Below are 27,870 nucleotides of genomic sequence, written 5' to 3'. Positions count from 1 at the left end.
CCATGCCAAAGGCCCTGCAATAATCCCTGCTAGCTCCCCCACCACCCTGGAGTGGAGAGCATCTGGACCCGCTGATTTGAACACGTCCAACCCCTCCAGAAGCTCTCTAACCCAGTCCTCCCCAACCTGAGGTCTGAAGGCATTCCCCTCGAGTCCATCTTTCATCACAGTGGGGAAGTCCCAATCCCTGCCCAAGAAAATGGAGGTGAAGACTTGCTTAAAGAGGTCTGCTTTCTCCTCTGGCACAACCACCAGATTGGCCAGAGAATCTTGCAGGGGCCCCACATTTCCCGGTGCTTTCTTCATCCTCCTATATATTTGAAAAAGGACTTTTTATTATCTTTGATCTTGTATGCTAATCCTAGTTCTATGTCCGCCTTAGCTTTCCTGACAGCCCCCCTACAGGCCCGAGCAGAGGAGGTATTCTCCTCTTTGGAGATAGCACCCCCCTTTCACCAGTTGTATGCCACCTTTTTGGCAACCAGGCATTCCCGGACACCCTTGGTGAGCCAGAGGGGTTTTCGGGAACTCCTGCCCCCCTTGCTTCTTGTTGGGATGGTCACCCCTTGGGCCCTGAGTATCGTCTCCTTAAGGAACTACCACTCATCTTTGGCACTGAGTTCCCCTGCTCTCAAGAACCCCAGTGCCTCTCCCACTAATCTCCTCAACTTGTTGAAGTTGGCCCTCTTGAAATTTAGGGCTACTGCTTGCTGCAGGCCTTTGACACCCTGCACTGGATGGTGAATTCCAACAAACGATGATTGCTATCACCCAGATGGTCAAGAACCTGGAGGCCCCTTACCAGGTCATCGCCTGTGGCCAGGACCAGGTCCAACAGGGCATTTCCTCTGTTGGGACTGTGCACTTCCTGAATTAAGTGGAGGTCCTGTATCTCCGCCAGGAACCTCCTGGAATGGTCTGACCTGGCTGACTGTTCCTCCCAGCAGATGTCTGGGTAATTTAAATCACGCATGACAACTACATCCCTTGCCTTATGTGCCTCTGCGAGCTGGCTTGAAAATTCCCGGTCCAGCTCCTCCCCTTGGTTGGGAGGTCTGTAGTAGACCCCCACTGTTAGATCCCTCTCCCCATGGCTCCCTTGTATCTTGACCCAGAGCACTTCAGCTTGCCCCTCCTCTGACCCCATTCTGCTGGCAGAGGATGTGTATTGCTCCTTGACATAGAGCACCACACCCCCACCTTTCCTTCCTTCTCTATCCTGCCCGTAAAGCCTATAGCCCCTAATGCTAACTGCCCAGTCATGGGATGAATCCCACCACATTTTTGTAAGCCCTATTATGTCTGGGTCTGAACTGGCTATTCTGAGGGTGAGTTCCTCCTGTTTATTCCCCATACTACAAGCATTGGTATATAGGCATTTAAGGCCTTGCCTAGCTGTGTGTGCCACCCCCAATTTGGGAGACTGTCTGAACCCCTGTTTCTTACCTGGGCATTCCTTGCATTTGTCACCTGTCTTGCTCAGGTGGTGTCTCCTCATCTTCCTGCAGCCCCGTCCCTCAGCCCACTGGCATTTCAATAGCAGTCTGCTGGAGGATGTGGGGTTCAGGAAGGCTTTCTGGGAGTTCCTGGTGGCCTGGCAGGAGCGGCAGGCAGCGTTACCCCCAGCTTGGAGATGGTGGGATATAGGGAATGTATGCATCCAGGTCTTTTGCCGCACTCAGGGACACACTCAGCAGAGGGAGGTGGTCCAGAATCAGCTTGAGTGGGGCATACTAGAGCTGGAGAGGCACCTGGCCACTGACCCAAGCAACCCAACCCTCTGCAGAGAGTGTCAGGAGAGGCGGGAAGAGCTGTGTGCTCTGGATGACCACCGTGCCTGTGGTGCATTTGTCAGCTCATGCATCCAGCTCCTTTGGGAAATTGACCATGGCTCCTGCTTCTTCTATGCCCTGGAGAGGAGGAAGGGGGCCGAGAACTACATCACCTGCCATCTAGTGGGTAACAGCACCCCCCTCATGGATCCAGGAGAGATGCGCCAGCATGCATGGGCCTTCTATGAAGAGATCTTCTCCTTGGACCCAGCTGATGCTGAAGGCTGTCAGACCCACAGGTCAGCATGGGTGATCAGGACCTGCTGAAGGCTCCTTTCACTCTGGTTGAGCTTTTGGCTGCCCTCCACCTGATGCCTGGCAACAAGATGCCAGGCATTGACAAGCTGACTGCGGAGTTCTACCAGGCCTTCTGGGACACCTTCGGCCCAGACTTTGCTGGGGTCTGGGACAAATCCAAGGGAAGTGAGGAACTCCCTGTGTCATGCTGGAGGGCCATACTGACCATCTTGCCAAAGAAGGGGGAATCCCCACAACCTGAGGACCTGGTGTCCCATGTCCCTCCTCTGCGTAGCCTTTGTTGCTACCTTATAGTCTATCTCACTGCACCTGCAGTCCATGCTGGTGGACATGATCCATCCCCACCAGATGGACACAGTGCCTGGACATTCCATCTTTGACAACCTGTATCTGGTTAGGGATCTTCTGGAGTCAGTGGGCTGGGAGGGCCTGTCTTTTGCCCTCCTATCCCTGGACCAGAAGAAGGCATTTGACAGAATGGATCATGGGTACCTCACAGGCACTCTGCGGGCCTTTGGCTTTTGGCCCCATTTTGTGCAGGCTCTCCAGGTGCTCTATGCCTCTACAGAGTGTTTGGCCAAGCTCAACTGGACCTGATGGAGCCCATCCCATTCAGGAGAGGGGTGCATAAAGGCTGACCACTGTCAGAACAGCTGTATTCCTTGGCCCTGGAGCCCTTCCTCATTCTTCTGTGAAGGTGGATGACAGGGTTGATGTAGGGCAGGGTGTAGCCAGTCCTGTCCATGTATTCTGACATACTCCTTGCAGTCCAGGACTCAGGCAACCTGGTGCAGGTGCATTGTACTCAACAGCCTCCTCTGTCTTCGTCAACGGTATCAAGAGCCTGTTGGTGGGTGGCAGGTGGGCTCACTCCCACCTATGATCTGTGGGATCTGCTGGAGTGTGGGCTTGCTGCTCTATGTGGGTGTCCACCTGACCCCCACAGGCCCTTCCCCACTGGAGACCTGGCACCAGCTGGAGGCAAGGGTGGTGGAGCAGTTCCAGGCATGGGCAGGGCTCCTCTCTGCATGGAATAATGCTGGTGCTGAACCAGATGGTCCTGTCCATGCTCTGGCACTTCTTACACACCCTGCCTGTGCCCACTGAAGTCCTGGCAGGGCTCCAGAGACAGGCACTAGAGTTTTTCTGCCCAGGATGGTACTGAGTCACTGCAGAGGTCCTTGAGCCTTCCTTTGTGGAAGGGAGATCAGGGCCTGGTTTGCCTGTGCAGCCACGTTTTGACGTTCCACCTTCAGACCCTGCAGTGACTGCTATACAGTGTCAGTAGCCAGTGTCAGTAGGCATGGGGGCTCCGATATGATTAGCAGCTGCTCAGCCTGCAGGGTTTCTCCCTGCAGGACCTGCGAGGGCTGCCAGAGTTCTACCAGGACCTCCTCTGCTGGTCTCCACCTTCAGGTCCCCTGCAACACTCACCCAGGGCACTGACCTTCTCATCGAGCCCCTCCTCTGGAACCCCCAGCTGGAGGTGCCGATGGCAGAGGCACTCCAGTTGTGACAGAGGTTTATCTTGGCTGGTGTCACCTGTATTAGAGATCTGAACTATGATAGGCAGGAGTGGATGGACCCCGCTGTGCTGGCCTGGCACATGGGTCTACTCATGACATGTACAACCTGCCGTCTGGTCCAGGAGGTGAAATCTGCCCTACCTCCTGATGACCTTATCCTTTTCAACCAGATCCTGTGTGGTAGTAGCCCCCCACCCCATCCTCCAGCCCAATGGAGCTTGTCGTGGGGCTAGCACCTTGCTCAGCCTCATGGCACTGAGACGGCTGGAGGACACCAGACTGGTCTGCTTTTACACTGTCCATTGCCACCACCTCCACATGCTCATGTACCATGCAATCCATCATGCCACCCTCGCATCCCACCCAGACACAAAGTGGTGGGACCTGCTTGGCGAGGGCGTGGCTGGGGCACCCCAGTGGCTGAGTCTGTTCTCCACCCTCATCCCACAAGCCACTGGGGACCTCATCTGGCAGCTCCTCCATGAAGCCATCGCCATGGGTGTGTATGTGATGAGCTTCATAGATACCCTGGTCTCCTGCCTTTTCTGTGGGCAGAGGCAGACCCTGGAGGACATGACCCTCAAGTGCTCCAGGCTGCAGCCCCTCCACCTCCAGAGCCTCCTCCTGAAGTTTTGGTTGAATTTCACCCCCGACCTTTTTGTTTTTGGTCACTCTATCCACCAAGTCCTGGGACCTCCTGGTCAACCTCCTTCTGGCCTGGCCAAGTGGGCCCTCTCCTTGACCAGGAAGGAGGCTCTGGCTTGGAAGATGCCCACAGACTGCGGGGCCACTTTCTTCTCACTTGTCCATGCATGCTTCTGGGCAGAGCACCAGTGGATGGCATCCACCAACTCCATAGATGCCTTTGAGGAGTGGTGAGTGTGTCCCGGGGGGGCTCTGCTTGGTGTCCCCCTCAAGCACATTCATTTTAATGTTTTGACCCTCATATCACTCCTATCCTGTTTTTGCCTTTGTCCCAAGGATTTTGTTGTAGCATTCACCCATTATTCCCAATACAAGAGGGGCTACTAGTTAGCCAGATGTGCCTTAGGGCCCATGGTATTTGAATGTTACAAATAGACAGGAGCCTCTGGGGCTCAGCAAATTGGTATCTAGGGACACTATCCCTTGTGCCAGCTGGACTGCTGAAGCAGTCCTATACTGGAAGTGCCCTGCACCCTCTACTCACTGCAGCAATCTGGCACTGGTGGCTGTTGCCTCTCTGTGACCTGCTGCCACCTATGACAGCATCCTCCCCCTTGGCTGTGCCCCTGCCAGACCTGGAAGTAGTGCTCTGGTTCTGCCATCTGGGCAGCTATCACCCAGAAAATGTGCTCCTTGTGATGGCCTGCTCTTAATTGTCCAAGTGTGTCCTCTTGGCCCCAAATGCCCAACAGATCAGCCACCTCATCTGCCCTTCAGCTGGGTCCCCAGTGATGGCCCTGAACAGTCTCCTCTGTCCAGGTCTCGCCACTGGTCTCAGCAGCAGAGATCCTGGTGTTCCCTGTTTAAAAATTGCAAATTCTTTGCTAAGAAACCCAAACTCTCTCATTAAAATACCCATAATAGTGTTCTTCTGCTATTAAAATGGAATGGCACTATATAGAGAGAGATCAGTTGGGTAATGTTTTATTGACACATTTACAAGTTTAGAGGAATTTGGAAACCTACCAGTGCCTCTACCATCATAATATAGTAAATTCTAAATATCTATACACATTGGCATTTACTGTTGGCTTTTTTGTCATAGAAAAATCAGAGCTGCCCCTACCCCCTTCGTTCACCAGGATGTGCAATGCTGAGCAGCACTGATATACTAGTGCCCTGCCCCTGCCCTTGTCCTTCACTCTCAACCCACAGCCTGCCCCCTGCAGGCAGTCCCCTCCCTCCTGACCCACAGGGCCAGGTACATGGGTGAGGGGTTTGTGGGAATGGCTTGGGGGTGAATAGTAGTGGGACTGTGGGTGTGGGGGAGCTGCTCAGGAGGGGTGGGTCCCATGCTTCTCAAAGGGCACAGCCCCCCCAGCTCATGAACTGCCCTGCACACAGGGGCCACAGCTCTTCTGCAAAGCCCAGAGCACCCTCTCTGCCCCCCAGGACCCAGCACCCCCTCATGGCCCCCAGCTTAGCAGAAGCAGCAGAGGTCATCAGGGCATTGGGACCTTGTGGCATAGCCCCACCACATAGAATGGGGCAGCATGGCTTGGCGCCTGTTGCCTGGCACCCAGCGCTGTCTCTGCCACATCTTGTGGTTGTGGTCTGGCTCAGTGCAGTTTCATGAGCCTTTGGGCAGCTCTGGACCACTCGGGCTAGTGGTGCAGGGCCCTGGATGACAGCCATGCCACTAGGGGGGGCTGTTGGGCTGTAGCCCCTGCAGTAGGCAGGTGGGGGACCCACCCCTCCTGAGCTGTCCCCCCATATGGTGCCCTGCACCCTCACAGCTGCCACCGTCTCCAGTCCCTGCAACCCTCTACTTACCTGCAATGGAGCCTGGGTCCAGGTCCCTGCAGCCTGCACTGCTGTTTGCCCTGCTTGGGCAGTGTGCTATGGCACCAGGGCAAGTGGCAGTCATAGAGACACTCTGGCTAGATACCAGAGCATCTCTGTAGAAGACACGAGCCTCCTGTTGCCTCAAAGTACAGTCCTGAACCATGCCCTGCCCTGCTTCCACGCCCCCCCCCCCTCCATTTATTTTGGTTCCTGGATTTCCGGGTACTACATTTTGAGCCCACACTGCAAATATGCAGTGTGGGGAACATTATTTTGTTGTTGTTCCCGGAGTGCATCTTGCTGCATCACAAACTGCTTCGAGACATGGCAATATGCACATGTGGGCTTGTATGATTGCACACATACTGTCTAAAGATGAGAATCTTAAGACTCAAGGGACCCCTTGGAGAATGCCAGCTCTTGGTTTTTACCCATTTTTGCCTATGAAAAAATAAAGTAATTCTTCTGTAACAAGGAACTGAGAAAGACCACAATAGGTCAGAATTTTTTTTTAACTCTATGAATTCCTTGTGTGAAAATTCTGAGTTTATATTGTAAATCCTGTTTATGCATGTAATAGTGCTAACATTATGTGGCAACCTGCAACTCCCCTGAAAGGATCTGAAGGCCTCACAGAGTGCTGTGGTGCCTTGGATGAGAATAATTGGTCTATAGTACTGCTGATCCCAGCTCCACAGTGAGGCAGTTCTGGGAGCAGTAGCAGTTCTAAAATCCATTGATAGAAGAGTTCCTATGATAAGGACCCAACACTCTGGCTGATAGTGATTCCCCCCTATAGTAAATCTAAGAAATTATTCTCCACTTCTGTAAGGAGGATAGCATTCTTTTCTTCCAACAAAAAATTGAAGAGAAAAAGAAAAAAACCAAACCTCCAAGGAGACCCAGGCGAGTGAAGTCAAAAGTCATATTGGTAGAAGTTTTTCACTGCAATTTTTTTCTTTCTTTTTTTAAACAAATACCCTTTATTCATAACAAGAATAAGAACAGTCATTTTTTCCTACACTTCTCAAAGTTTTATTCAGGTCAGGGTCCAAAAAAACCCAATTAGCAAATTAATAAACAAAGCATATTTTTCCTTTTAAAAATATTTTTTCTATGATTTTTTGTGCTTTTCAAAAATCATAAATACTTGGGTTTGGGTTTTTTTTACTGAGAAGCAAATTTCCAGTTCTCTGCCAACTCTAATAGTCACTCTTTTGACAGCTCCTCACATATGAAAAGTGCCACTGCAGGTTCAGTTCTGAGCCCCAAGCAAGAAATTGTTTGTTAAACAATTTGGGAACAGAGAGGGTACACGTGCAGAGACCTTGTGATAAAACCATAGCACAAAGAAAGAAATGGTTTCAGTCACAAGCTTAATCCAATGAAAACACAATTATGACTCATGGCCTCTTGGGAACAGATCATGTTCAAGCAGTGAAATAAATGTTACATTTAGGTGATCTTGCTAACTTTATTTTTTAAATTGAGGATCTAATTACCATGGTGTTTGATTAGTCAATGGTGCACTGGCAAAGCAAAATTTGAACTCAATCAAAGTTCTATATTTAGGAAATCACCCTCTGGCTTCAACTTTCCCCACTTAGTCTACATATTCTGATTAAACTGGGATCATAATCCCTCCCTTTAGCAACTATAGAACTTTAGTTACTTTCACTGTAAGTAAGACTTCACATTTATTAGTACCAAATCTCTCCTGATTGATACAGTTCACAACACTGCTCTAATTCCTACATGTCTCTTCCTAGCTTCCTGATTCTCCTGTGTGTCTACTAACCCATACATTTTGGTGTCATGAAATACAATTTTTGATGATTCTACCTCATAAAAAAGCACAGTATAAAACAATCATGCAGACAGATCTCTGTATTACCTTCCGAACATACTTAAAAAGGTAATGAGGATACTCTTGTAGGAATACAGAGCAGGCCAGAATACAATTTAATGGTACATCTGTACAGATAAAGTCTTCTAGGATACCAGAATCTCTTCTAATTCTATTGTAGATTCTTTACACTGTGATGGATGTAATTCCATAGACCACAGTGTGTGAACACTATCAATGTTCTTTCAGTGCCAATTCCATTTTTAAATATAAAATTAGAATTAAAGTTTTCATTTATTATAGCGTTTTCAGAATACACTTTTAAAAAACACAATCATTTGTGGTTCCTTTGGTAAGCACTTCTTATTGTTCTAATTGCATTGTTATCTATAATACCATTCAATTATTTACAATTGTACACTGATTCTCGTTTAAGGATCTCGAAGTACATTTCAAGCACTACTTAGATTTCACAACATCCCTGTGAAGGAGGCTTCCCACTTCCCTCCCCATTTTATAGATGGGAAATGGCCCACATGACTAGCCTTCTTGGTATAACATAGTGAGTTAATGGCAGAGTAAGGAACAGCATTTATAATTTCTGATCTCAGACCCATACCACTCAACCACATGCCAGCAGTTAAGACTGTGAAGAGACTTGCCTTAGCTATCTTGTTAAATACTGCTATTTATTATTTGTGTTACCATAGTGCCCAGAAATCATTTTCACACTAGCCCAGTTTTCCCTCCCGTATCCTAAAACAACTCTGTTAGTATCAGTAGGAAATTAGCGTGGTACTTTCAAGCAGTGCTAACTTCCCCCGACACCTCATACCCTTTCTTTTTCTTGAACTCACCAGAGCAGCAAATGTAGTTTTTCAAGTTCTTTCTGTGCTTCTTAAATCACACACCTCTTATGCACAAACCATAAATGAGAATAGTAACATTAAACATGAAAAATGAGGGTTATCCAAGTCATAACATGCATTATCTATAGAGAAAATGTGAATTCCCCTCCCACCTTTCATAAATGTGAAATAGCTATATGGAGATGTACCAATTGATCTTTTCCCCCATCAATACAGACCAGTAAGAGAATATTGTGCAATTAAGGAGAATTTTAATGTGTCAACTTTCAAGTCTGAAGTCTTTGAAAGATCACTTTCTCTAGAAACAAACTATTACTCATTTCTTTTCCACAAAAGTAGCAAAATTTAAATGCTAAAGTTTGAATTCAGCTTGAATATCACAGTTTGAACCCATCTTTTGGCATTTCCACTTTGAAATTTCTTTTTAGAACATTCAGCTCACTCCTATGAAATTCTTCCATGTCTTGTCACAAGTTCACAAATAATATTTTGGGACATTTTACTGGAAGGGAACACTTTCCACACAGTGAAGTTTACACATACAGAATTCTACCTACAGAGTCCATGCCAAAAATATCAAAAAGCCTATGTTTTATTATAATTTATGATAATGTCAAGGAGAAGTGTAAAAGAGGAAAGCTGGAGAACATATAAATCCTCAGCTGGTAAACATTCCTTAAGGAATCATAACCAGCTAGTGCAACACAGAGCTGCCCATGGGACTACAGTGACTAGCTTTAGCACAGAATCAGCTTCCTGCTCCCCACACCTCACACATGTTGCAATAACATGAGTCACAGTAATATTATAGACAACCTTTCTATTAATCATATTAGGTCTGTGCGAAGCAGCTAGTATTCACTTCAGATTTGGATTTGGCCGATTCAGGGGACTGTGATTCGATTTGGTGATTCAAATCGCTGTCCTGAATCAATTTGGCTGAATCTGATTCAGAGAATCAGCTGCTGCCAAATCTCCAAATCACCCAGGCCAGGCCCATCCCCCTCTGCCACAACCCCCGCCCCCCGTCCCCTGCCCGCTCCCCCAGCTTCCTCCTCCATGGCTGCCTTGCCCACCCCAGCTCTGGCCCTTTAAGAAAGAAAAAAAACCCAGAAAAACCCCAAACTCACTGGTTCCTACCCAGTGGGGAGGGTGATCCCCACTGCCCCATGCTGCATAGGGGGCTCTTCCACAAGCCCCCCGAAGCCCCAAGGCTGCTGCAGGAGCTGGTGAGCCCAGGTTTTTTTGTTTCTTTCTTTGTTTTTCTTAAAGGAACAGAGATAGGGTGGGCAGGCCAGCCATGAAGGGAGCTGGGGGCTCATGGCAGAGCTCCCCATGCAGCATGGGGCAGTGAGAGGCAGTGGGGATTGCTCCCCTGCCCAGCAGTACCCAGTGAGTGGGGACTTTTTTTTAAATGGCTGGGAGCTGGGGCCGGGTGGGGCAGCCATGGTGGGGGCTGGGGGGGAGGGTGGGGATCAGGGGGGTTGGGGAAACAGGCAGGGGAAGGGATCTGTCAGGGGTCCCCCCCATAGACCCCTCCCCACTCTTCCATCCCCCTTTCCCCCACCTCCCACTTACCAGCTCTGAGTCCAGCTCCAGATGATCATTTGACAAGCTTTAGTTAAAGCATCCCCACTGCCTAAGTCATCAAAGCGCTCTGAATGTTTTCTGAATTGATTCAGAAAACTTCAAATTGATTCAGACCTTTTTATTGGTCCCCTGATTCAATCAGGATTTGAAGATTCAGCCACCGGATTGGGCTGAATCTCCTCCAAACTGAATCCATACCCAAAGCTTCACACACCCCTAAAACATATAGCTCATTGTTTTGGATTATGTATTTCACTTCTAAAGACTGTAAAGATTCTGGCCAGGTACAGACATTACACTTTTACTAGTATAAGTGATCAGAAACTGGTCTACATTCGTAACAGAACAGAAGTTTGGTACACAAAACTGGTCTATACCTGTAGCAAGAAACCCTTTTGTCTGCCCCCTGCCCCTCAAATGTGAAGCTCATCCATATAGCAAAAGCCCCTCATTTAGTATTTGCCCCCTTTTGGGGATGCTTTCTCTTTTCTACCTTTTCTTCCTTCCTTTCTCTTTTTCTTTTATTATATTATTATTTTTATATAATGTATACTTGTAGTGAAAATAGAGCTTGTAGATGCTTTCATAAATGTACTTTAAGTTTAAAAGTAAGTTTTACCATGTAACAATGTTACCAAGAGCAGGAATTTCTGAATAGAGCAGGTCCCTGAATGAATCATGGTTGATTGTGTAACACAGTAGCTAGTCTGGATAAGCATGTTAATGAGCAGCAATTAACACCTCCAAAATCAGAGACCAAGGAAAAGAAAGAATCAATAAAAAGCCAGGAATTCCCAGAAATTTCATTGTTAAAGGTACGGAAGCCCCCCTTTGAACTAATCAATGCTGGAAACAGACCCTTGGGGATGAAATACCCCCTGATCAACCACTTCCAGAGCTCTATTCATCATGGCAGTGAATCAATCAAAATTCATCAGACTCCTGAGACTGCATGTACGTATGGATGTGACCCCTAGGGCTGATAGTTGCCATCCAGGAGTTACCAAGAGGGACATCCCTCGAGGTCAACGACCCCTGGATTGGGTAAGCCCAAGAATTGGGGAGTCACCAAACTCTGCAAGAGAGGGATAAAAGGCAGTGAAGAATGACCTCCAAGGGTGCCCTCTTTGACTTGACCAGCACCCTGCCTGTCCAGCCAGAAGGACAAGCTGGCGACCCCCTTCTGAAGCAACAGCACACTGAAAGAAGCCTCGACTGTCCATCAATGGTGGACTTCAGCACTTGGGGATAGGTATTTCTTGACACCAGTGCTTAGTGTTCAGAGCTAGCTACTATGATTGTGTGTGTGTGTGTGCATGAATGTGTGTGTTTGAGGGGATCAGCATCAAGGTTTATAATCTGACTTTTGCAATCATCCAATAAACTAGAATTTTACAATAATCCTGTGAGTTGGTGCTTTGTAGCCAACATACCCATAACACAACACAAGTTCAGTGCACAGCGACTGCTTTAAAAATGGTGGAACCCAGTCTAAGATTTTCCACTCCCTGGCCTCTCACCAAAGGGCAAATGTGTATTCTGTTTCCTGCCAAGCTAAACTACACTGCTTGCAGATTCTGCCTCAGGCTGTTTGAATGTCTGTAACTAATCTCTGCATACAGTCTACACTACTATTCAAAAGCCCATTTTATCCAACTTCAAATTTTCTCTCTTTTCCTCTACTTCCTCTCTCCTTGTTCTCACCAAACTTTACATAACGGCACAAAATCACAACAGGAAAATTACATTTCAAATAAAAATATTTTGAAATCAGGCTGAGTACATTTGTTGAACTCTACTGAAATCTTTATGCCGTGTGTCAGTAAACTAGAAGAAAAAAAAATCAACTTAATAAACAGAGGCAAGTTTTCAGCACTGGAGCATAAAATTAATCAACTTAGTTTTTTTTCATTTTCCTTCCAAGTGCTGAGCACCAGCTATGCTTTTTTTACCCACTTGAAGTATCAAATTTGCTCAAGCAGAAACTTCTGTTTGCCAAGTTTTAGTCCAGAGTAAAATGTTGCCAACTGAGATATGAAATTCAAATCAAATATCAGGGAAACACTAACTTTAACCATTACTTTAATGTCATAAAATATACCACTATGATACATACTCCAAATGGAGAAAGGCATGAGAAAACATGCAAAGAAATGATAGAAATAGAAGTACTGAAAATTAAATTTTAAAGAGAATAAAGCTCAGTTTTGATAGAAACTGTATTAGAGGATTTGTACTCTCTAGCATACCCATATGACCCTGCCAAGCAATGTCAACAGTTTATTAATATTTTATTGAAAAACTGTTAGATGATCCAAATTTCAGCTGTCTTAGCATTGCTTAGCATTGCTAAGCAATTTTTACTGCTTCTCTGAGAATTAGTTTTCACTAAAACTGTGCTTTTAAGATAAAGAGCTATGTCCACTCAAAATATTTCCCCCTTGTCTTCAAATAGCCCAAACAATTGCATTCCCACAGCATACGTTCATACTTCCTTTTCTGTTAAATAACGTCACTGAAATTATATATGTCACTGAAATTATATATTTTACTCACCGTAATCGCTGTCATAGAATACGATAAATTTTTGCCATCGAAGTTCTGTGACTAGTTTTAGCATAACATCATTGAGGCGGACAGGCGGTCTGGCTGCCAGTGTGTATTCTTCCTCCTCAAGGCTAGGGTTTAAGTGGCAAGCAGTACGTGGGGAGCCTCCTGTGTTGCGCTGTACAAAGAGATGTGGAATGTGCATGGCATCTGTCAGGGACTGCAGGGCATTGGCTGAGGCGCAGCCAGTGGATGTAACTAAGGCTAAGATCCCCAGGGTCATCAGGTCACATGCTGAATGGAAAAAAAAGAGAGTTCCATGTTAGAGGGAAGTAAAAAATTATTTGGGGGTCAAGTTAAAGTACTATGCCAATAATGTAGTCTCTGCCCTGAAGAGGTGACCAAGTTAAGGTCATTTGTATAACATAACACCAATTGAGAAGCAGGAACCACAGATCTTGTAAGCCTTACAGATAAAAACAGATGAAGAATAAGGGAAAGATAAAATAACCTTTACTTTTTTTTGACAGGAAACCAACACAGGAAAATTAAATGACTTTTTTCAAGTAACATGGGGCATCTTTACATGTCCTCTGGGGGTGGGGAAGACACTTTAATTAAAGTGGCTCTTGGGGGCTGCTCTAATTAAAACGCCCACAGTGGCTTGTGTATTCAGCATCCCATGCTTCAATATGGTGGGGGGGGGTGCTTTATAAAGATCATTTGATGAGCTTTAGTTAAAGCACCCCCACTGCCTTTTTGAAGCAGGGGGATGCTGAATATGTGAGATGCCGAGGCTGCTGGAGGGTGCTAATTAGCAGACTTGGTTAATCAAGTCTGCTCTAATGCACTGTAATGGCAGCATGTCTACAGGTACCCAGGAACTCTAAGACAGAGAGCAAATGCACTGAGGTCTCCTGAGTCTCAATCCACTCTCTGGGCCACAAAGCATAGTAAGCTATCATATGCGCATGGCAGATAAAAATCCTTTAGAACTTTTCATTGTGTGGAATACATCCTTAAAACTGAAATCTCTCTCAATATTTTTTTTTTAAATTATAAGAAACCCCACTGAAGAGCTGTAACATGAATTCTTTGCCTTGCCCCATTCCAGCTGAACTATCCTACTTTTATTTAATGAATGCAAGATGCAACATTAGGGACCAGAGCCAGAACTCCAGATTCCTATCTTCCAGCATAGTTTATTTCAGTGAACCAGCCTTTCCCTAGCTTGTGCTCCCCCTGCAGACCCCATATACTTTCCTCTCCCGGCTGTCCAGCGGCCAGCTTTGAGAGGAGGGGTAGAGGGTGCTTTGGATAATGTCTAACCTGTGGGCTAGTTGTTAGAACACTTATCTGGAGATCAAATGCCAGCTGAGATGGGCCTAGAACATGGATCTTGCAAGTCTCTGGGTAAGATCCTTCAATGCTAGGCTGAATAGTTCTAGATCCCTTAGTCTTTCCTCATAAGTTTTGTTCTCCAGGTCCTTAGTCATTCTTGCGGCCTTTCTCTGGACCCTTTCAATATTTTCTATGACTTTTTTAAAGTATGGCACCCAGAACTGGACACAATACTCCAGGGGGGGGTCTCACCAGTGCCAAGTGGTTAGGAAGTATCATTTTCTGAACCTCACTCACGATGCTTCAGCTAATGTATCCTAGTATGTTGTTAGCTCTGTTGACTACAGCGTTGCACTGGCAGCTCATGTTCATCCCGTGATCAACCATAACCTTGAGGTCCCTTTCAGCCACTGTCCTGGCCAGGAAATCTCCTCCTAACCTATATTCATGTCGCTGGTTACTTCTCCCAGATGAAGCATTCTACATTTATCCTTATTGAACTGCATCTGGTTCTGCTCCATGCACCTTTCCAGCTTGCCCAGGACTTCCTGGATCCACATCCTATCCCCTAGGCATGACCACTTTTCCCTATTACTTTGTATCATCCACAAATTTGGCCAGCATGCTTACCACATCCTCATCTAAATTGTTGATAAAGATGCTGAATAGCACAGGACCAAGAATCAAACCCTGCAGGACACTATTAGCCACCTCCAACCAAGACAATACAGACCCATCACTAACACTCTATGGGTTTGACTCCTTAGCCATTTCACAACCCATGTACTCTGCCAGCCCACAATCCCCATTTTTTTTTTATAAGAGCATCATGGGAGACCATATATGCAAGGCCTTTTAAAAATCTAAGTCTATGACATCAACTGCATCTCCCACATCTAAGCAGTTCATTACTTGATCATAGGAAACTAGGTTGGTCAGACATGACCTGCCCGCACAAAAACCATGTTGGCTATCCTTCCCAAAAAACATGTTGTTTTCCCTGTGAGCTGACCTGATTTAGCAGAAGGAAAGCATTACATTGCAAAATGGGAGAGACAGGTTTGAGGACAAATTTGATTTCCTAGGCTTATTGCCAGAAAAAGCTGAACATGTCACACAGGTAATCTGTTTAGTCACAGTAGGGAAGGGAGCAGGGAAGAAAGAAGAGGGGACAAAAGAAAGAGAATAGGTTAGTCAAAACAAACACCTGAAGGGCTTACCAACCAGTATGCTTTGGTGTCATTTAGGGTGAGCACAATATTTCCCAGCCCACAGAAGCAACAAATCTACTTCTAAACATACCAAAGGACAAATAAAACGTGTTTCTAACAAGAGTGGGCATCGTGGGAGTGGTCATGGCCAAGAGATTAGTCCTATAACTCATGCACTACCACAAGTGAAAAATGTGCTCTAGACCAGCAATAGTAGAAAATATCTTTGCCATAGGGATGCTGCTTGAGGTCTTTTGAAAGCAGCTTGTGAAAGAGCAAATATCCATATAACAAAAAAGCTACTTCATACAACAGTTGGCACTAACTGCAAACCATTCCTTTACTGACAGCAATATTACAATGATACAACAGACTGTGGATACTGATCCCATTTTCCGAGTACATCCAACAGAAAATGACTGAAGTACCTCATAGCAGAAGTTATGGTCTTGGTAAATTTTCCTTTAATGTGGTATAGTACATGGTGATGAGCTAAATAAGACAAGTTGGTCTACAGGGCTATTAAGCAAACAGTTTTCACAAGTCATTAAAACATATTTTGAATATTTTTTCATATTTAATTTAATTATGCTACACATTAAAAATGAAAATGAGCAGCATATGTTACACTCTACATTTTAGTTCACGAGGATCCCAGGTAGTAGAATACAAATTATAATACAAAAATGGGGTGGGGGATAAGTGTAAGCAACATTTTATTTCAGGTTGTATTCACTACAGCTGTATGAAGCTTCAGATGCTGATTCAATCTGGAGAAGATTCGGCCCAATTCAGTGGCCAAATCTCTGAATCCAAATCGAATTGGAAGACCAATAAAAAGGTCCAAATCAATTCAAAGCCTCTAAATCAATTTAGAAAAGATGTGGAAAAATAGATTTGGAAATTCAGGCAGTCCCCACTCGCTGCCACAGGGAGCTGAATGGAAAGTAGAGGGTGGAGGGGGCTGAAGGGGGGAAGAGACTATGGGGGGACCCCCACCCAGCTCCAGCCTCTGCTTGCTCCCCCAGCCTCCCTGAGTGCCCCCCTGACCTCTCCACTCTCCCAGCCCTGTCAGTGGCTGCCCTGCCCAGCCACAGCATCCCAGCTCTTTAAAACGAACAAAGCCATTAGAGCTTCTGGGAGCTCATGACAGAGCGCTCCCCCCCCCCATGCGGTGCAGGGCAATGGGAAGGCAGTGAGGATCACTCCCCCTCCACCCCCAGCCTGGCAGGAGCCAGTGTGTGTAGGGCTTTTTTTATTTGTTTTTATAAAGAGCCAGGAAACTGGGACTGGGTGAATGGGGCCTGTGTGATTCAAATCTCTAAATCAGATTCAGCTGAATCGATTCAGGACAGTGATTTGAATCACCCAACAAAATCATTGTCCCTCAAAATTGGCTGAATCCAAAGCAAATACTAGCCGCTTCGCACAGGCCTAGTATTCATCACTATGTTCTTTTTATGTAACACTATACTTGAAACAAAGCGTTGCTATATTTCTGTAACAGATGACTTCCCTCATATAAGCATTGTGAAATCCCAAGTTGGGTCTTTTATGCAGATTTTCTCAAAGGGTTAGTCAGGGTTTTATGTATTGCCATCTGTTTGCATGAAACCAGGGACACTGAATCCAAGTCTGTGTGTATGTATAAGATACATAAACACACATATATATAAATAACATGTCTTGTGAACTTAAGGCATCTAGAAGTTATTAAAAAAACTTATGTCCACAGATAATAAATACCCCAAGGAAACTTTCCTTGTGGATATTCATCAGGATTTCCTACAAACCATAAACACTTTCCTAGTTGCGGTACTTTGTGGCATGAGGTGAGATCTTATTACCATTTGACTTCTTTTTGGTATTGAAAGTGTATGCCTTATATTGGCATGAAACATGAGTTAGCCTGTGGAGCAAAACTGAGCATCAAGGATCCTGGAGTTGTATAAAGTGCTACATCACTCCCCCATATGACCTTGAATAAGCAACAAGCCTTACCCACACATTTTAAAAATGCTTTGCACACAATTTTCATATGAAGATTGCAAAGTGCTGTACAAAGGCAGGAATTATCATTTCTGTTTTATTAAGCAGATTTTAAAGCTAAATATAGATATTTGAGGGCATTAGGGGGAAGTTAAATCAATTCAAAATTTTTGCCCCATAGCAGATAAGTTAGGATGGTGGGGTTGGGGGCAGGCATGACCTGCAAGAGGTATGGGAGGCAGGTGCAATGCATGGGTGGGGGGTCAGGCATGACCTATGAGAGCTGGGAGAAGCAGGTGCAACCCACAAGAGATAGTGGGAGAGGGCATGACCCATGGATGGGATGGGAGAACAGGTGCAACTTGCAGGTGAGGCGGAGGGAACAGAGGTGACCCATGAAGGAGGAGCACACTTGACCCATGGGTGCAGTCAGGGAGGATTGTGCAACCCACAAATATTGGTTGAAAATTGTTAAAAAGTGCCAACGGGTCCAAATAATATACAGAAGGAGCAAAGATTTGCTATTAAGAAATGTGTGAAAAACAAGTTAAAAAGATCATGTCTGTCAAGAAAACTAAAAAAAAAAAAAGTTGGGTGGTTTTTTTTTTTGTAAAAATGCTATAATCTTTGATCAGTCAAAAATATGTAGTCAATTGACCAGTCAATAGATAATATTTGACTGGTCAATTGACCATCTTGCCAAACCTAGTTCTAAATGCTGTCTGTAAGAAGATGCACTTCACATTTATGCTACCCTTTCTTGAACCTCATTCCTGAATCCCTCTAGGATACTGAACTATATACCCTTTTTTGAAGCTAAAACCTTCCTTTTCACTTGAGTTTAACCAAACTTCTCTTTAAGCTTCCCATGACATTGCACCTGGGATTCACTATTTACAAACTGTATTATGTAATATTTAATTAATGATACAGAGAACTCACTACCATTTTCTAAGAATTTTTTTTTAAATGGAAGGGAAGGATCTCAGGGAGAGTGTGAGCGTATCCAGTCATCTGCGTATACCTGGTATTTCTGGTACAATACTCTGGAATAAAATGATTAGCAAAGTAAACATGCTTCAAAGCTAGTGGCCCTTTGAGATGAGTACAAATGCGATGGAGGGGGAAGGAGTTCATTGTTTCATTCAATCTGGCTGAAGACTTATGTTTTATGGAAGTTATCTTCAAAAACCAGAAGGACTACATTTAAATGAAATGTAAGACTAGATTTATTGATCACAATAAAATATGTGAAAAAAGAAATCTACAACAGGAAACTAAACTTATGGAAGTAGGCCTGCAGATTCATACTGTCCAGGAACAGAGCTAGCTACTAATTTACTAACTGAATTGATAAAACTATGCATATGAAAGAGACTGAAGTTACGTATTCAACAACAGCTCACTAACATTTGAATATATAATCTTTTCTTTAAAAAAGAAAAAGAAATAATTGAACAAGACAATAAAATGTATCATTTTAAAGTGGAACAGTGTTTTTATATAGACACATTGGAAACTGCTTGAGTTTAAATATGACTGTGAATACTTGGCTACAAATGAAAAAAAGTTATTTTAGTTAATGGAATTGCACTGGTTTAACATTAGTATAAATGAGTTTGGAACTGGGCCTATAGGTCAGCAAATGGAATCTCTTCTGTCCATCAGCATTTTATGATCATAAATCAAAATCTCATAGGAATTCTGACCAAGCAGTTGAACCTACAAACTTTTGAAACCAAAGCAGTCAATTTACCTAACATTAACTGTTACCAGTTCAGCCAGGCACAGCTAATTCCAGACATAAGTACTGTAAATATATTCCGTATGAAAATATAAAAGAATGCATATAAACTTGATTTAATAACTGTATTTAATAAATACAGCAGGAATTAGAATGTAGAAAATCAGCCGCTGTGCTACTGTGTGGCTATGTATAATAATCAGCTATTTGACTGGTTAGGTAATTTAAACTCATTCAAATATGAAGTGTAATGAAAAGCTAAGAAATCAAAATGTACCCTCTGAAAAGGCCAGTAAGCTGTATGTTTAATCAAGACTTAAGATCTTTTGGGAGACGCATCCATAAAAATAGTCAAGGAGTGGTCTGTTTTTGCTTGCATTTTGTTTACTTGAATGGCAAATAAAAAGCTTGTAGCACTGTTTAACTGGAACATTAGAAAGAGATAAAAAGAGATGGTACTACATTAAAAATGCTGCTATGCCAACAAGCAATAACTCAAAACAAAAAGTATGGTTGTATACTACTTTGGCCAGAGACAAAGTGAAGGTAACAACACAAAATAGTATCTGTTGTAGATCACTAGATCTAAAGGATGGCAAAGATTAAATTTCCTGGACTACTTGGAATACTTTAAACCACAGGCTTCTGAATGCATGGGGAATTTAAATTATTTAGACATCTATCTGGGAAGAAATACAGCTACAGACAGTCAAAGTAGTTACCAAATTATGGCACTCTGAAGATATAGTACTTTGAAGATAACATTACGATGCAAAAAAGACCATGTAGAAAAGAAGACAGCTAAAGAGAATACCTGAATCAGAATGGAAATTTTGTTTCAATGAATACAAATTATTAACAGTTGCCATAATTAGGGGTGGTTTCACTGAAATATAAGACTATTAATCTTCAGGATATTTGAATTTGGGGAATTAAAGAAATTGGTAAAGATTATCTAATAGTAATTTCAAAATCTACTAAATGAACATTAGTGATAGCTACATAAAAAACATACTATAACAGAAAAAAGTTCTAGAAAAAGAGAAAAATGAGAGACAACCAAGGGAGAATTCAAGGAGTTAGTTAACAATGGTAGAGGGAAAAGAGAATGTACAGAATAACCTCAAAAATCTGGAATTCTCAAAAATCCAGCATTTTTTAAAACTACACTAGATCAGGGAGTAGCAGCAGCTGGTCCCAAAGCAGTGGAGGGGGAAGCCTGCACGTGGTGGCTGCCACTGCTATCCACCACCCCAGGCTGCTGCTACCCTTTCTCCCCCACTCCCTCCCTGCTCCAGGAATATTTTTGATAATGATTTTTGAGTGGAAAATTCATTACTGATTGCAAATTTGGTTTTGCGAAAATTTTCAATATTCTCTTAGGAAAGTATAAATAATGACCGCTTTGGGTTAGTTTTAATATTTTAACTGATCCAAAAAGTTTAACCATAAAAAAAAATTAAGCTCTATTTACTTATGGCATATCATCCCATGGAAATTGTTTTTCAGTCCTCCACACTTTTTTCAAAGTGAGGACTGCTCATGTTTCAGAATGGGAAGAAATACAGCTACCACATCACAGGAATCACATAACTCTTGGTATATTAAGGAAGACATGGTCTGTCCCAGAGACATAGCCCACAGGTAAGTAATTGGGGCCAGATCTTCAAGTCAGTTTAAGGACTATAACTTATGTTCCAAAGAACATGATTTCCTAGGGTACATGCAGATGCTTCATTTAGATCAACCTAACTAGGATTAGATTGATCTAAATGGCCATCTGTGCAGACATTTAGGGGGATTAAATCAGGCAAAAAATGGCAGGCCCCATCTAAATTAGTTTACTGGAGTAGGTGAACTAAATTAGATCACCTGAGTAGGTGAACTAAATTACAACAGGAATGGGTTAGCCTGATTTATCAAATATCTCTGTAAGGGAGTGAAGAGGGTGCCAAGCCCGGGCAATCCCAGTGGCGGCAGGACCCGGCCCAATTTCCAGGTTGTGGCAGAGGGCAAAGGCCGGAAACTTCCCCCTTACAGGAACCCGGAAGCAGCCGGTGCGGGAGCAACCCGGGCCGGCATAAAAGAAGCGCCGGAGGCACGCGGGGGGGCGGATCCGGAGGTGGCGGCGGCGGGAGTCAGCGCCGGCGGGAGCAGACTGCAGAGGATCCAGGCAGCATGGAGGAGAGGATGGACCTTTTGGGGCCAGCAGAGCCCCGGACAAGGTAGTTAGCTGAGGGAGGTGGCAGATGCCGGCCGGGAGGAGCACCAGGAACGCGGGAGCTGCTGGTACTCCGATTTTCTTACGGACTTTCCTTTATGACTTACCGGATGACGAGGGTGGAGCAGCCCCGTCAGTGAGCTTAGGACTAAAAGGGAGGGGACAGGAAGGAGCACCCCACTCCCCGACCGACAAGGTACCTAAGTGTACCTTGAGGGCGGGCATGAGTCCGTAGGTCCCTCATCCATAACAGGCATTTGATTGACTGTGTTTATGTTAGTGGCGCGGCCCAGAGCGCATCGCACTGAGGACCGCTCCAATAGGACGATCTACCAGTGGATCAGGCGGGGGTGTAGGGGTGGAGGAGCCCTCAGGACCCCAGGACCCAGTGGAGGACGAGAGTCTCATTTTCTGGACTGCATGCGCCATAACATCTAAACCCAATAACATATCATTGAAGTTGTGGCAGGCAAGATCGGCGCGTGGGTTCGTTGAGGCTGTTGAGTCTCTACGTGTATCTCCCTACTAGGGGTCCCCCGAGAGGAAGTTGACCAGTGATGGACGGAGCCGGGGCGAACGACTCCCTCACAGTCTCCACAAGTTCCAGCCCTGGGGTAGCACTTTTCCAAACCCACTCCCACCATTTTTAAATCTGGAACCTCCCCACCATCAGATATAAGGCTCCGCCTCGCACCCAGTCCCACCAACTCTCCCTCAAATCTGGTACTGCACCCCATAGCCATAGTAGGGCCCTCATCCTGCCTATCCAAAGTTACTTACACTGAGGTTCTCAGTGTTGTCCCTAACACTGGTGAACATTTGCACACATTGCTCCTGGTCTACTATCATACAGCTTAAAACATGCTGTGTGCTTAAAACATGCTGTGTGATGGGGGCGTGCACAATGGGCTGTATTAGATTCAGATTAAGCCCAAATCAGGGACAATAATTGGATTCATTGATTTGGATCACTGTCCCCATTCAATTCGGTTGAATCTGAGTCTGAAGATTCAATGCTGATTCTGAGAATCAGCAATTCAGCCATAGGCACAGCTTTAAATGTTTTTTCTACATACCTTGAGGTACCGGGCGTGGCTTATGAATGTAGCTATGGTGGGGCAGATGGAGCATCCCACAGGAGCATTGCGGGGGGCACATGCTCAGTGGTGGACCCAGAAGTACTCAACTACTTCTTGGTCCACTGCTGAGAGCACTGGGGACCCTCCTGTGCTCCCATGGGATGTTCCACCTGCCCCAGCATCTCAGCATTCATGAGCTGCCTGGTACCTTGAGGTATGTAGAAAAAACATTTAATGCTGTGTCTATGTCCAAATCATTGAATCTCTCTGAACTGATTCAGATGGTTCCAATTTGATTTGGAGAAATTAAAGGGTCTCCTGATTCGATTCGGAGATTCGGCTCAGTGACTGAAGCTTCACACAGCCCTACTGTGTGATAGTAGCCCAGGTGCAGTGAACATTTGTTGGCACTCCCTACAGAACTTGGTCCATTTTGAATGAGCTACAGATACTTCTCAATCCTAGATCTTTGATTTATATACAAAACTCACTTCTCAAACTGTTACATTAGCCAAGAAAGGCAATTAGTAATGATCTAAAAACGTAAGTACCCAAAGATATAACTGCAAAAAAAGTCGGCTTTTCCTCCTTTGGATACTTGAACTTCATTTTCCTTTATTTGTATCTGCTTTGCTGTATACTTGCAATATATATTGATAGTATCTCTCCTCCATTTCTTTTAAATAACTAATAAGCATTATTTATCTAAACTAATATAAGCAAAGCCATAGTTGCTATTCAGAGCAGCATAACTATCAATACAAATTAAAACAGAAAAAACAATTATATATTTCAATATACAACCTGAACAATCATTTCATTTAGGTTTGCTGATTTGTTTGCTGAACTGTCCAACTCAGACTTACGTCCACAGCATTTAAAATTCAAAGGATATTCTTTTCTTCATCTCAAAATCTGAAATGTGGCTAAAGACATTCTTTATGCCCTTTGGACCAAATATTAGGTATTTTTCAGTCCTACATCCTGAATACAATTATTTCAGGAGGGAAAGGAAAGTCTGGCACACTGTTGTTCCTATTGCCATGGTAGTGACCCACTCATTATCATTCATCAGCAAAACTGCAAATGCCAATTCTTCCAAAAGAGGTGAGCTGAAAGCATGATACTATTCCTTAGGCACACAATAATGCCTTGTCACAAGTCGTGCATAGGGTATCCATGTGAATAACCTGGTGTTCATATGACTAATATAACAATCCATACAATATTGTGGACCCTTTCACAGTCAGAAGAAAACCATCACAAAAATCCCCAAAGTATAGATAAGCCAGCACTATTTGAAAAGCCAGCTTTTCAAATGGAAAATCATCTTGCTAAAATTCTGGTACATCATCTATGAATCCAGAATCAATTTACCATATACATTACACAAAGATAATGGCAATGTGTTTGATATTTACATCTAAATCTTCCCATTCAAAGACTTTCTGTCATAATCAACCTGCTCTTCCAGCAAAAACAGGTACACATACCTTGTTCTGAAAGTCATCAGTGCCACTCATGGTAGGTCATTTTGAGGCACTTGCCTTGGTTTACTGCATAGCTCTCTCTTGTTCCCATAAATTGAGTACACTATTTACATAATTGCACTTATACTCTGCCAGCCAAAAGCACAGAGCTGAGCTGGGAATATGGCAAATGATACACTGCAAGGGGATCACAGAGTTTGATGCTCTACCTTCTTTTTAACCTTTCGTCAGTATGTGTAATGTGATATGCCTGAATGGCCTGCTGGCAACAAGAATCAAATGTAGGAGGCTTTTATCTGAAACATGAGCCATTACTGCTAAACTAAAGGGACCAACTCTGTTAGCTGAAATTGCAGCAGGATCAACCCCTATTACATGTGGAACAAAGCACCACACTAAGGGCTCACAAATAATTTTTATAGGGTGGAATATTTTTATTTTAGAACAACAATGGGAACCCTAATATACACCTACCACAGAATTAGTATTTGGGCCTACAAAGTTTAGGTGACAATCAACTGTTTTTCTTTGCTATCTAGTCTCTGAATATAAGACAGTTGCAACTTAAGACTATTAAACAAAAATACACTGACTGAAGTTGCAATTCTTACCATTTGACTTACATATGAAGGAGCAGATTTTTACAAAACGCAATGTAAAGGAGGTTTGGTTATTTTTTCCAAAGGAAGTAAATTAAGATTGATTTTAAAAAATGACCTACTATTTTTCCGAAAGGAGAAAAGAAATCTATCTTGATTTTCTGATGGCCTTTATCTAGGTTAATAGAAACTGTTAATGTTGCTAAATAATAAAACAAAGAAAGGAAACAAAGTTATGAAACTACAGTTTATAATATTCTGAAACAGAAACTGCTTTTAAAGCAAACACGGAGCAAAACTATCTTACTGGTAACATGGATATAATTTCCAAAAACTGAGTGATGCCATCAAGTGGCCAACAAATGTACTGGTTGTTCCAGAAGTTGCAATCTTACTTAAATGAGATGGATTTGTGCGCAGCCATAAAATTAGAATCTTATATATTTTAGTTGAATAAAAGTAAATTTACTGTAGGAAACATCTAGAAGATAAAAGAGGGGTTTTGGTTTTTTATTTCTTTTATAATGAGCATAGCAGAAATGCAAACCAGCATATACTTAATTTAGTCCCAAAACAGAGAAGACAAAGACCATTTTAGGAGAATATTCATAGCTTTATAACTAATAATATCTTGTTGTGCTTGTGGTTTTGCAGTTGGATGGAGTTGTAGGATTGGCTGAATATTTCAAATAAAATCTAAAATAGTTTTAAAGATAGTAAATTCAGCTATGTGGATATTTCAGAATGTTATACTTTCCAGCATTTAAACCTCTCCTACTATTTTTCAAGTAGTAATAAAAAGGTAGTTAAAGCATCTAAATGGTACTTGACAGCAAGGAAACCCTAAAAAAATTCTGCATTTCTGTTTTGCTAGCAGAACATAATCCCATTATCAACATTTTCCTCCCAGTAATACTTTTGAGTGTGCTGTTTTAAAATGTGAATTAATATTTCTGATCATTTTGAATACAGAAAGGTTCTGGAGAACTACCAATTAATCAGAATGGCACTGAAACCCTATTTTAAAACTATTAGATGATACTGGATAACCAGCTTTGATCTTTTTCTCATGAACAAATTCTAAGACAGTTTACTTGCAAACTACCTCTGTGGACACACATAACACCTAGACCAATTTAAATGTAGTTTAAGGCTCTGTACAAGTGTTACATTTAGATCACCCTAACCAAGTCTAAGACAATTTAAAGGGCTCAGTATGCAAGTGTTCATCAGCTTAGGTCAACCTAAAAATGGTGTGCGTAATCTAAAAAGTTAGGTCTCATAAAACAAGAACTAACTTTAGATCGTCATGGATTAACCTGATCTAAAAAGGACTTAATCTGACCTAACAAATGTCTATACGCATCCCCAGTATAGCCCAGGGACTGGAAAAGCCCAGGAACTCTTCACAGCTCTGAGGTTCAGAAGGGAAAGCAGAAAAATGAAAATGTCTTGAGGCACAGGTCACTTGCCCCTTGGGATCCCCAAAACATGAGTACGAGCATTCTTTCCCCACTACTGGCTTTAAAACAGTATTTAAAGGGTTGTTTTTTGGGAACTGGCTCACAGATATAGATATATGTATTAAAAGGGTTCAAGATGGGCAGCAGGGGTTAATACATTAGTAAGAAGCTTGGGCCTCAAACACACACAGTTCTTATAGCCCCGAAAGCAGACAGGCTGTCTAACACAACAAGACCAACAGGTGGGCACAGCCTGAAAATTGAGGGAGCATGCCATAACATGAGATCACAGCCTTCAAAGCAGACAGGTTGTCTAACACAACAAGGACACATAGTCTAGAAAACAGCCTGGGAACCAAGGAACTATGTACCATATTTTTCCATAACATGAGATAATTGGCACCAGCAACAAGGCCTCAGAGAGCAGGGGGGCCTGAATCCCAGTTTAGGGGAACAGACCAAATTAGGAGAAAGGCCGGATGACTACATGGACTGGGTCATAGTTTTCTCTGTGACCATAGAGAAACAGCCAACCAGAGATAGCCATGAGTGAAGAGTCATCAGGAGGGAAGGAGAATACTAAAGCAGAGACTTGAAATTAACAAAGGGTGCATCCTTCTCGTCCTTTCTGTTCCTCCCTGTTCCTCCTTGCTGTCCCTCCCTCTCTTCCTTTCTGTCTCTCCCATCTCTTGCTCTCCTCCTTGAGAAGGTCCCCCATCCCTGTCCCCCAGGAAGGGTCCCTGAGACCGCCATCAGAGCAGCCTGTCTCATACACCCCACTGGAGGGGGGGCTGTGGGCCTCACCATCCCACCTTCAGACTATTGACATCTGACACCTACGAAAGAGCCTCAGAAGTGAAGCCCGCATCCTGACCAGATGTACTCTGATGACAGCCCTAGGCTTTGGTAGATATATAGGACTGTTTGATTGTTTGTATTGTTGCTTTTTTGTTAACACTCTGTATCTATAAACTCACCTATTATCAACTGGCAGGTGTTGTGGTCAGTCTGAGGGTTGTGCTCACCCAGAACAAAGATATAAGGGCTGGGTTCTAAAGCCAGTGCCACCACCCCACACCCCACCCCAGCTAACCTGCTGAGAGACATGCTGGGCTTGGTACCCACACTCTTACCCCTTGGTGTCACAGCCACAGCATTTCAATGCATCAAGGTGACTATTCTATGTGGTATAATAAGGCACCTCTGATCCTCAACAACTATGGGTCAATTTCCAATCAGTGACTTTTTGGAATGGTTCAGTTATTGCATGTATTATCACCCTCAGTTTTTAATAGATATATAGTACTGCTTTCCTTCATAACTTGTGTTTGGAATTCATTTGTAGAGAATTCTTCAGTAATTATTTGTTTACATTTCTCTTTTGCCTTTCAGCATGGAACTCAACTTAAAGTATTTTCCCACAGACAATAATGTAATCTTTTTTTTTTAATGCCTGGTCTCCCATTCAATGAAGAGGTGTGTGCTGCTTCCCTAACATTCACCAGGGATTTAGACATTTCTTTTTCTTCTGGAAATATTATACATATGCATGCTAAGTATTATTATTGTAACAGTGTGGTTCAGGCTCATTTCTGGGACATAAAAACAGCAACACGCTATGTTGTCATTCACAAGAAGCAAGCAGTGCAAGAACTGTAGCTATAAGGAAATGGAAGTGTAAAAAATATTTTTTTTCTTTCTTCTTATTAATCAGGCCTTGTGTTGGAAGTAGAAAAATGCTGCTTCTGGCATAGCTGCAAAGGGTTATTCTAGAC

The 27,870-nt window shown here is 43.7% G+C and overlaps 1 protein-coding gene across 2 annotated transcripts in view; it reads right to left on the bottom strand.

Annotated features, from left to right (window-relative positions):
* GRID1 (glutamate ionotropic receptor delta type subunit 1) overlaps nucleotides 1-27,870 on the bottom strand; it is a 1,131,580-nt gene that overhangs the window by 709,082 nt on the left and 394,628 nt on the right. For both annotated transcript variants that reach the window (XM_090057114.1, XM_090057113.1), the window contains exon 3: nucleotides 12,968-13,252. In XM_090057114.1, the coding sequence (XP_089913240.1) occupies nucleotides 12,968-13,252 (285 nt within the window). The remainder of the gene's footprint in view (nucleotides 1-12,967; nucleotides 13,253-27,870) is intronic.

Source organism: Crocodylus siamensis, chromosome 7 (genome assembly GCF_052110815.1).
Source record: "Crocodylus siamensis isolate JL-2025a chromosome 7, ASM5211081v1, whole genome shotgun sequence".
Classification (NCBI taxonomy): Eukaryota; Metazoa; Chordata; order Crocodylia; family Crocodylidae; genus Crocodylus; species Crocodylus siamensis.
Note: the sequence above shows the minus strand (reverse complement) of the source record. Positions and strands in the feature narration are given on the sequence as shown.